The sequence below is a fragment of the Coenobita brevimanus genome, chromosome 18 (genome assembly GCF_032717465.1).
Source record: "Coenobita brevimanus isolate Jiangsu-jjx chromosome 18, ASM3271746v2, whole genome shotgun sequence".
Taxonomy (NCBI): Eukaryota; Metazoa; Arthropoda; class Malacostraca; order Decapoda; family Coenobitidae; genus Coenobita; species Coenobita brevimanus.
The window spans coordinates 40,356,560-40,368,137 of record NC_136971.1 but is presented as its reverse complement, the minus strand read 5'-3'; the positions used below and the strand labels follow the sequence as shown (position 1 = coordinate 40,368,137).

General features: G+C 41.2%; 1 protein-coding gene across 1 annotated transcript; it reads left to right on the top strand.

Annotated features, from left to right (window-relative positions):
• The first annotated feature begins 2,763 nt into the window (after positions 1-2,763).
• On the top strand, positions 2,764-4,011 carry LOC145391486 (uncharacterized). The gene has a single exon (XM_080266095.1). It carries the CDS (start codon positions 2,764-2,766, stop codon positions 4,009-4,011), a length of 1,248 nt encoding a protein of 415 aa, XP_080122221.1.
• Positions 4,012-11,578: the final 7,567 nt, after the last annotated feature.

Genomic DNA, 11,578 nt, shown 5'->3' with positions numbered 1-11,578 from the left:
TCCGCATGGCCAAACCACCTCAGTGTGTTCCTCCTAACGCTTCCTATCACATCCACATCCACACCACAACGCTCCTTTATATCCTCATTCGTCAGCCTGTCTCTCCATGTGACTCCACAGGCTCCTCTTAAATAACTCATTTCCACTGCTCTCACTCTTGACTTGTGTCCTTCCAACAACGTCCAAGCTTCACTTCTGTATGTTAGAGTTGGTATCACAATACTGTCATGTAGTAACTTTTTCACTTCCATGCTCACTTCCCTGTTTCTTATCACTGCTTTCAAAGAACCAGCAACCTTTCTTCCCTGCTGTACCCTTTCAAGCACTTCACCCTCCAAACCTCCATCCTTACTCATCACACTACCCAAGTACTTAAACGTACTCACATTTTCCAATTCCTCACCATCCAACCTTGCTGTACATTAACTGACTTCACCTCTTTCAAAGACCATCACTTTACTCTTCCCTACATTCACCTTTAGATTCCGTTTCTTACACACTCTCCCAAACTCATCCACCAAGCCTTGCAGCTCCCCTTCGTCCTCACTCAGCAACACAGTATCATCTGCAAACAACAGTACAGGGAGTTCCCAAACACTATCCTCTCTCACCAGGGCCACTTCAACATCCACTACCCTACCTTGTACCTCTTTTATTACCCCATCCATGTACAGATTGAACAACCATGGAGACATGACACGTCCCTGTTTCAGCCCAACTTTCAAAGAGAAAAATTCACTTAGTTCACCATCCACACGCACTGCAGCCTTCACACCATCGTACATACTCTTCACAGCATTCAACAACTCCCCATCTACTCCATATATTCTTAACACTTTCCACAATCCTTGTCTATCCACCCTGTCATATGCTTTCTCCAAATCCATGAAAGCCGCATACAACTTCTTTCCCTTCTCTAGAAACTTTTCCACTAAAGATCTAAGAATGAATATCTGATCTACACAACCTCTTCCCTTCCTAAAGCCTCCCTGTTCTTCTCCAACTAATTTCTTTGTTCTTTCTTTAACTGTGTAAATAAGTATCCTACCATACACTTTTCCTATTATACTAAGAAGACAAATACCCCTATGATTACCACACACTTCTTTTTCCCCTTTTCCTTTGTACAAGGGAATAATTATACCTGACTTCCAATCCTCCGGGACTCTACCTTCCTCCCAGGCCAATCTGCACATCTTCCACATCCATTCTACTACTCTCTCTCCCCCATGCTTCAGCATTTCACCACACACTCCATCAATTCCTGGGGCTTTCCTCGATTTAACTTTCTTCATTGCTTCCACAACTTCTATCCTACTGATTTCTTCCTGTCTTCTCACCTCCCTCCTTCTCCCAGCCATTCCCCAGCCACTTATACTTGCATTACCGTACTTCCATCCTTTATGTTCAACAATTCCTTAAAGTGTTCTCTCCATCTGCTCACTTTTTCTCCCTTCTCCACTAGTAATCTACCATTTTTATCTTTCACTCCCCTGCTAACTTCACTTCCACCCTGTCTTACTCTTTTCACCTCTTTCCAGAACATTTTCTTACAGTCCCTCCACTTTACACTCAAATTCCTTCCAAATTCCTCATCCACTCTCTTCTTACTCTCTCTTACTAATCTTTTCACCTCTCTCTTTCTACATATAACTCTCTCTTCCGCCTCTCAACTTCTTCCACGCCCCTATTTCTCATCCATTCATTGTATGCTTTCTTCTTTTGTGCCACAGCCTGTCTCACCTCTTCGGTCCACCACGCTGTTCCTTGCACCCCCCTCCGTCTTCTCTTCCTTCCACACACCACATCACATGTTTTTTTATGGATATTAAATGCAGTATCATAACCTCCCATACCCTGTCTGCTGTTGGTGGTCCAGTGCTTGTCCAGAAGGCAGTGTATGTAATGAAATGTGTTGTGTTTCAGATGAGTGGTGAGAGAGCAGCAGGAAAGTGGATGCCTAATGTACAGTACAAGTCTTCCATTAGTCAGTGCAGCAGGGGAGCTGATGTGAATTGTGCTGAACCCAACTGTAAGGTAAGGGTTGTGGCTCATATCTTCATGCTGTGCCTCCTGGCTGTGTGTGCACCAAAAGTTGTACATTGCTATCAGGTTCACTAGTATGCCGGTCTAATGGCCGCTGTTGTTCCAGGTCCACAGCTGAAGTCACATCAGTTAAGCAGATACATCAGTGTGGTCAACAGTCAACTTCCAAAGTAATAATTACTGAGTGTACACAGGAATGAGGTCATGTATTGCCTGAGCACATCCTATAAGTGGTACTTCATCTAACCATTTATGGGCTATACTGTGTTAGTTTCCTTTATTATATAGAAGTAAATATGAACCATTTGATGTGTGGTAAGAGTGCAGCTTGGATCATGTAACTGTTGTGGTATCATTTTTATATATTGTCATTTTGCTGGTGTTTTGCATGAAAGCCAGAGGACAACTGTTAAACTGAGAAACTCCGGTAATTTCAGTCTCTTTACTGACGGTTTATGAATCTTTAGTAATGACCTGTGGAGTTAAATTTATGGTGCCTTAATACCAGTATGTGTGTTGATGGTTATTGTGTTCTAGTAACAAGTTATATGCAGATATTTAAGGTTCACTGCTTCTGTGTGCCGTAAGTTGCTGTTCAGTAGTTATGGGAACATTTTGTACACAATAATGATTATATTGAAGGCAGATCATAAGGCAAGTGATGAAGTGGAGAGTTGACTGAGTTTGAAAGGGAGTAAGAGAGCCAGATGTGGTGTAATGGAGGGAGTTAAGGAAGAACCAGATGTGAAGGCAGGATGTGAGGTGAATGTAGGAGTAAGAGCAGGGGTTAAGGAAGAAGCAGAGAAGTTACAGCATGGAGTGAGTGAGGATATAAAGCAGGTGGCTAAAGAAGCAGAGATGAAGTTGGAGTGTGAAGTTGATGAAGAAACTTTGTTTATTGAGGAGGGTATTGTCCAGGACCCATTAACCCGACGTGCTCCAGATGAAGAGCTCAGATGCCTAGAGTGTGATAAGCTATTTACATCTAAGAGCTCTCTCACCCAACACTCAGTATTTCATTCTGGAGTGAAGAGATTCAAATGTGAGCAGTGTGGTAAGGTGTTTGGGTACAAAAGTCAGCTGAACCAGCACATCTTTCTTCATTCAGGAGTCAAGAATTTTAAATGTGAGGAATGTGGTAAAAGGTTTAGTCTGAAAAGCCATCTCATTCGACACCTGGTAATTCATTCAGGAGTGAAGGACTTCAAGTGTGATGAATGTGGTAAGTTGTTTGGCGATAAAAGTCATTTAAATGCGCACTTAATAATTCATTCAAGTTTAAAGAAGTTTGAATGTGATGAGTGTGGTAAGCTGTTCCGTCAGAAAAATAATCTAACAGAACATTTGTTAATTCATTCGGGAACGAAAAACTTCAAGTGTGAGGAATGTGATAAGGTGTTCAGAAGGAAATCTGATCTGATCCGACACCTGGACATTCATTCCGGCGTGAAGAAGTTTATGTGTGAAGAATGTGGCAAGCTATTTGCTCAGAAAGGTCAGCTCACCCGACACCTAGTAGTTCATTCAGGAGTGAAGAAATTCAGATGTGATGAATGTGGTAAACTATTCACTGAGAAAAGCAGTGTCATCCAGCACATGTCGTTACATACAGGAGTGAGGAAGTTCAGATGTGATGAATGTGGTAAATCCTTTGTGAGGAGAAGTGATCTCACCCGACACTTGTTGGTTCATTTGGGAGTGAAGAAATTCAAATGTGACGAGTGTGGTAAACGGTTTGGGGATAAAAGTAATCTCACTCAGCACATACTAATTCATTCAGGAGTGAAAAATTTCAAATGTGATGAATGTGGAAAGCTGTTTAGAAAGAAATGTGATCTGAATCGGCACTTGGATGTTCATGCAGGTGTGAAGAAGTTCAAGTGCAATGAATGTGATAAATTGTTTAGAACAAAGAAGGATTTAGCCAAACATAGTGCCATCCACAGAAAAATCAAGAAGCATTGATGTTATACGACTATGTTTGTTGGTTTCCTTAAATTATCTAAAAAGTAGGTAGCATTAGGTGAAGTCTTCATTTTGCCTAATGCCATACACTGTTTCAGTATGCAAAAGTTTCCTCAGGCTCAGTGAATCAGAGGCAGTTCACTTGCTTCCATCTATCTGATAACTAGAGCCAGATAATTTAGTTAAACTTCAGAGAGCCATCTTTAAGGTCAGAAGCTAAAGAATTTTAATTACTGGTATTTGAAATTTTAATTACTGGTATTTGCACTTGCAAATGCAGTATCTGCATATGTAACTGTCTCTGTCTGTCTGTGTATTGCCAGACGCCTTAATCCCGTAAGGGGTGGCCACAAACGAACTGCCTCCATGTCACCCTGTTCCCCGCCATTTCACTGTCCTGCTCCCAGCTCTTACCCTCCTTTCTCATATACCTCTCCACTTCATCCTTCCATCTCATCCTTGGCCTCCCTCTTCCTCTTGCCCGCTCCACCTTATTCACATACACTCTCCTTGTTAATCTCTCACTCTTCCTGTAACTGTATCGCTTCATATTAGGTCAATTGTAAGATTGGATCCTGGCTTCAGAGGAGGAGGTGTTGCAACCCCAGGCTCATCTGGATGGAAACTCAGTGGACTGCAGGAATCCAGCTCTCTCTCCTCACCCATCTCTCCTCTTCTCAGTCATGCACTGTCATTGTATCATTCATATCGTTTATAAAGGCTCCAACATGCTGGCATGCGTCAGCCGTGGTCAGCCACATTTTATCATTAATTTTGAAAATTATTGTCTATTGGTAGGGTAGTAAAAGTAATTGAGTCAAAGATATACGATATGCTTCTGCTGCTTTCACAATGCATGACTAGTCATAAATACAGCTGTCACCACCGTGATCAAATCAGTATGCCAGTGAAGAGACTATACTGTACTTTTCACATTTATTTAACATTTAAATATTTAGCATTAATACCAGTGCTCCAAATCCTTTCCCTGCCTCCCACTTTCTTTTCATCCCTTTACCTTCCACCTGTCTCCATCACTTGTCCCTCCTCACATTATTCCTCACCCTCATCACATTACCGCTCACCCTCCCTTGCCTCTCTTCATCCCAAGTGCACCACCATCTTCTCAGTTTCATTCTGTTCCCCATGCTTCATATTACCTCTTCCTTGTGAGTAATCATTCGTAGCATGAGTAGTTGTCAGTAACAGGAATTAAAGTCATCACTGTTGTGGTATTATGAGCATACTGGAGTGAGATAGAGATAGTTCAGGCATGTGGAGAAGATGGAGGATGACATTTGGGTGCGGAATGTTAGAAGTATGCACATCAGGGTTAGGGCTGCAGGAGGCAAACTGAAAAAGACCTTGGACAAGGTCACAGGGTGTGGCCTCAGAAATAAGGGAATGAATAGGGAGGCTACCAGAGATTGAACAGCATGTAGAGTTGCCATTAGTTAACCAAGGCCAACGCATACAAGCGTGCTGGAGCCTTTATAAACAGCACAAAATTATACAACTGCTCAAAACATTTAATTGTCAACACCAGTGCTGCTTCAGATCGAGCAGCATGGAGAGTTGCCATTAAATGACCAAGCCTGACACATGCAAGCACGTTGGAGCCTTTATAAATGAACAAAGTAACCATTGCACAAAAATAACCAATTTACATTTTCAGTAACGTATCCACTTCTGTGATCAGGGTTCAAAGCCCTCATCCTCCCCACCCTGACTCTTTCATTCCTCTTCTCCCCTCCTCCCTTTGGTGTATCCCTCACTCCTGTCTATACCTATATTCCTTATGTGAAATATTCCTCACATTGAAACTTTTTCCTTTCCCTTACCTACAGTTGCTTTTGATGTACTTCTCCCTACACTTTTTCTCCTCCACTACTTCCCTATATATTGAACTTGACACGTTCAAAGCAGAATAGTTCCAAGGCATTGGTTTGTGAGAAATCAGTACAGTACTTTGTTAATGTTTTTAACTAAGGTGTTGGTGTGAAGTGGTCAATAATGATGTTAAGAACCATAACCAGTTTTGTCCTGTAACCTTTTCTTCAGTACTACACACATTCTGTAAAGTTTCACATAAGAGTTGCTGGCAAACTCAATAATAAAGATAATCCTTTGCATCTGAGTCTGTACTCAAGAATATTCCTGACTTGATTTCATACATTTGTTCTTTACTTCATTCTTTCCTCATCCTTCTACCTACAGGTGACTTTACACTCCCTCTTCTGCCTTTCTTTCCTTCATTCATTCCTCTTCCTTCTGCCCATGGGTGACTCTACACTGAGTGACAAGCCAAATGGTTTCCTGTACACCAGGAAACCATGTACTACACTGAGTGGTAACCATATAACCAAATTATGGTGCCTGGGTAATTATTGCATTCTAATCGGATTGAGCCGGTGAAGGTTTATATCCAAGGGGTTGGTTGGGGTTTATTGCTCACGTAATGCCACTCAGGGATGAGTGAGACTGGTCACTCTCATCTTAAATGTCAGGACCAACTTGCCTAGCCCCAGGCTCCTATGCTCCTCATGGGGCGACATAGGATTGGATGATGATGATGATGATGATGATGATATACCCCTTTTAACGTGACAGTGTCTGGATTTACTCTGTCGGATATGTTTCTGTGAAGCTAAAGAATGTGGTGAATGTTTTTGGTGTATCAGTGCCAGGATTCTGGGGGCTTAAATGGTGAGCTAATGGAAGTGTGGCCCATTGGATTGGGCAAATTTGGGCTGTCTGGACATTGCTACTCCTCACCCTGCCCTAGGGTGGGAAAGGAGGTATGGATGATGATTCTCTCTCTCTCTCTCTCTCTCTCTCTCTCTCTCTCTCTCTCTCTCTTTCTCTCTCTCTCTCTCAGGGTTATATTTTTACCTTGACATATTTTTGTCCTTTTGTGCCTTATGTCACAGTTCTCAGTGGCAGAAGAAGACAGTGCTGTGGCTCTATATCTTTTCCAAGCAGTCTTTCACAACTGGCAAACTATTGTAATCTTAATCTCTTATTACAACTCAGTATTCAAGATTTGGAGGTGGTAATTTTAAGCCAAGTTAGAGTAAGGAGAGTGTATTATGTCTTTTATTCTAGGTAATGTCACAAGTTTGAGTTAACTGTGTCATAGGCCCCTAAGTAATAATACTGATTCCATTACCTCTTGTATAGTCAGTACTGTATATAGTAAAACGTCAGCTTAACATACTGAGATAGACCAGACGTCATATTTAATGGCCAGTACGAAGTCACTGGAATTCTGTTGGCTATAACGAACAATATCCGCCAAGTGGGGTGCAGTGGGTCCCAATACATGTGTTTCATGAAGAGTGCAATGACAAGGATCTGAGATAAACTGCAAAAGGGCAAAATTATGGGCCAAGTTAGTGTAAAATGGGTATAGTTTTCATTTTTATTTCTACAATGTGGTATTGTACTCATTTATCTTTAATCTATCTATCTATCGCCAGATGCCTCAATCCCGTAAGGGGTGGCCACAATCAAATCGCCTCCATGTTGCCCTGTCCTCTGCCATTTCATTGCCCTGCTCCCAGCTCACACCCCCCTCCCTCATATACCTGTCCACTCCATCCCTCCATCTTATCCTTGGCCTCCCCCTCCCTCTCCCCCGCTTCACCTCATTCATTTATTTTTAAACATGCTTGATATCCCACCTCGAAAGAGCATTGAATATAATAGATTTTTTGCTTTATCGGATCAGGCTTCTCCCCAATTAGTCTATCATAGTGAGGTTTTATGTAACTCTGTCTTCTGTTTCAGCTGCACTAGACTGTTTTATTCATCTGAGAGTGACTCAAAGAAGCCTGTGAGACTCATTGATTAGCCTTGTATCTGGTCCATAATACTATATTATTTTTTACCCACCTTCAAATAAAGTCTGCAGATAGGAAAGTTAGACCACAGTAATGCCAGACATTGAGGAAGTGTATTTGTTGTTAAAATATTATGGTAGTACAGGCAGTATATTCTACATACATATTCTCATGACTTAAACAATGACTTAAACAAAATGCTGTATATGTGTTTATGGACTAATATTTTATAATTGCTCTGATCGTTTAGTTTCATCAACCTTAGTCACCTAATGGCGGCTTTCCATGCTACTCGATCTCTGGCAGCCCCCCTATTCAGTCCCAAATCCCTAAGGTCACACTCTATGACCTCATCCCAGATCCCAGGTCTTTTTCATTCAATAAGTTTAACAATTTTACACATAGGCTCAGTGAAATCTGACATGCATTTGTTTCAGCAGATATTTATGTGTTCCAGTGGTAACCAAGGTCCTGCTGTTTATGTGCTGTGATGTAGTCTAATATAAGCTCTTCTTGTGGCAACATGTAAACACATACAATATCTTTATGTTAATACAGTAAATCTCCATTATATATATATATATATATATATATATATATATATATATATATATATATATATATATACTGTATATATATATATATATATATATATATATATATATATATATATATATATATATACTGTATATATATATATATATATATATATATATATATATATATATATATATATATAATCTGTTTAGTCCATAGTAAATTCATGAAAAAAATTTGTCTTGACATTCCATTGCAGTCTATAAAGCTGATTTGCCAGTTTCGCTCAGTTTACAATGCCATTTATGTAATAAAATTGTGATATATGGGTCATATGTTTAACAAATAATGAGAACTATCTGTATACACATAGACATATATATATGTATATAATATTTCAAGGGAAGAACACTGCATTGCTGTGTTGAAGAAGCTTGTGCATTGCAGTACAGTAGTCAGTGGAGCTTTACTATTGTAGTCCGGTGCAGCCATACTAGGCAGGTTCACTGTTAGGGATCAGATAAAAAGTTTTCCACATGCTGTAATTACCTAAGCCTGAGTCACCTTTGCAAGATACAGGCTTACACTTCCTTTTCTAAATCACTGTGACTTATTCTTCCAATCCATGACCCCCAGTATTGTACCCAGCACCAACAGAGTAACTGACTGTGGTGGGAGTCATACCTGCTCTGAAGCAAGGAGTGCTGAGAACACATATCCTCTAGAGAACATCTTAGAGGATCATTGAGTGTGTGTTAGTGCTGGAGTGTGCAGTGATATCTAGAATATAAGGTACTCAGAGTGTTTGAAAGGAGCATGAGTATATTAATGTGCAAGTACAGTATGTAGTATGTTAGAGTGTGCCTAGAATGATTTCTAGGGCTTAAAGTGCCTATATAGAGTATCTGAATGGTGAACAGAATGTGAGAATATATTTTTACCTCATGTAATATTGGAGAATAAATGTAAGTATTGCTCCAGTGATATAAAATTCCCTACCTCCCAGAAAGATAAGGAATGCCAGCAGTATTCATAGAAGGTGCTGATACAACTTTCAGATAGAAATATAATCCTTAATCAGCATCACAGTCTTCTCTCTGCTACTCAGTGCAGTGCTCAAAACTCAGTATTTGATAGCGTTGGGAGCTGATGCAAAACTATGCCAAGTAGATACACAGAGAGTCCACCAAAACACCCACAGCAACAGTCACAGCGGTGAATACAAGGCTGATGTTGCGCTCGGCCTTTGTCAGGGACTGTTTAGGATTCTGTTGGCAAAAATCAGAGTTTTCTAGGGACAAGTTAGAACTGTGTAGATCAGAGTTGGTGTTAGTTTTAGTTGGTGATGGAACCTGTGGATACTTCCATGCCTGCCTGGGCAACCTGTGGCTGCTTGAACGTGTACCTTTCTTACTTTTTCTGTTCCTGGTGCAGACTTGAAGCAAATAAAGAACGGGATGGTGGGCAAAAATGAGGAAGAGTCTGATTATTAGGAAACTAAAGAGTATATCGATGAACTTGGGTGAGGCGGAGGCTGGGGTGACTTGGGAGAACAGGGTGCTAAGGACGATGAGGCAGGAGAGGGTCACCATTACTCGGTCACTGTAGAAATAGAGATGAAGTCATCATGTTACCTTAAATAAGGGTATAAACCTTGACAATAGAGGCCAAGTTATTGTACAGTAATCTGGGTTATGTGTTGTCTTTATTGACGTTGAGTGCTTGAAAAGGGAGCCTTTGTGCGGTGACACTAATGTACCTGGACAACTCTTGTTTGGCTATGGAGATGCTTCTCAGAGCCTCAACTCCCTCTCTGTCCCCTGAAGGGAGGATGGTAAATTGCAGGACGGAGGCAGCTTCAGCCTGCAGTCTACCAAGTTTATACTCAGATGTCTCTGAGGTTACAACAACTGCTATCACACTGACATTCTCTTTGGCTATTAATCTTACAGTATAAAGAAAAAATATTAGTTAAATCTTTATTGCAATCTACAAGCAGATTTACTGGTTTTCTCCAGCTTACATTGTCAGTTGTGTGGAGTAAGTTGTGATACATTTGAACAGCCTTGGTTTGTAATGAGAACTGCCTGTATTGAGGTGGCAGTAGCAAGAAGAGAGTGTAACATTGATACATAGAAAGAATTAGTGGAGATCATTTCTAACCTCATTAAGAGGGCAGGGGCTTTCGTTTAGTAATATCTGGTGCAAGTGGAATATAAGACGCAAGTAAGGCCCTGGCCTGTGTGCATCATTTAAGATGGAAACATAAAGCTATCTTACTGAAGGATTTCCATACAAAACAAAATTACACACCAACTTGCCTGAAATTGGTGAAGGCAAAGAAGTGGGTAAAATAGCCAAGCATAGACAGCACAGCACAGGGACAGAAGACAGTGAAGAGGTAGCCTCCATAACGCCTCTCCAGTAGAAGCTGGAAGAGGAAGACCTTTTGAACTTGAGGATTTACATATTCATCCTTCATTAATCCCTTCAGTGCAAGAGATCTCTCGACGTTGAATGCCATTGTCCAGAGGCAGCAAAAACAGAATAACATATACATCATTATACTGAATATAAGACACTGCATCTGGATGTGATGCATATGGAGTTTAAATCCAATGAATAGTTATACCATTCATGTACAGAAAGGATTGCAGAGGAAGTGTGGTGAATACAGAGGAGTTGGATTATCCTCCAACTGGTTCTAAACCTACAGCGAAGAAACTCTGAGCTTGAGAAGCTTGAATGCAAAGCTGTGGAAAAGGCTAACAGTTTCTGTGGTCTGTGACTAGCTCCTCGTATATGACTCTTGACACCCTCTCCTATCTCACCACCAAATAAGTTACCACACTGTAGGGCATTTGGTCGATAGTAGTACACAGGATAACTTATTTTGGTATGCACAAACCACACTGAGGTGGTTTGGCCATGTGGAGAGGATGGAGGGTGGGAGACTGACGAGGAGAGTGTATGTGAGTAGGATGGAGGGGGGGGAGCGGGAGAGGGAGGCCGAGGATGAGATGGAGGGATGGAGTGGAGAGTATATGAGAGAGGGGGGTGTGAGTTGGGAGCAGGGCAGTGAAATGGCAGGGGACAGGGCGACGTGGAGGCGATTTGTTTGTGGCCACCCCGTATGGGATTGAGGCGTCTGGCAATAGATAGATAGATAGATAGACAAACCACCTCAG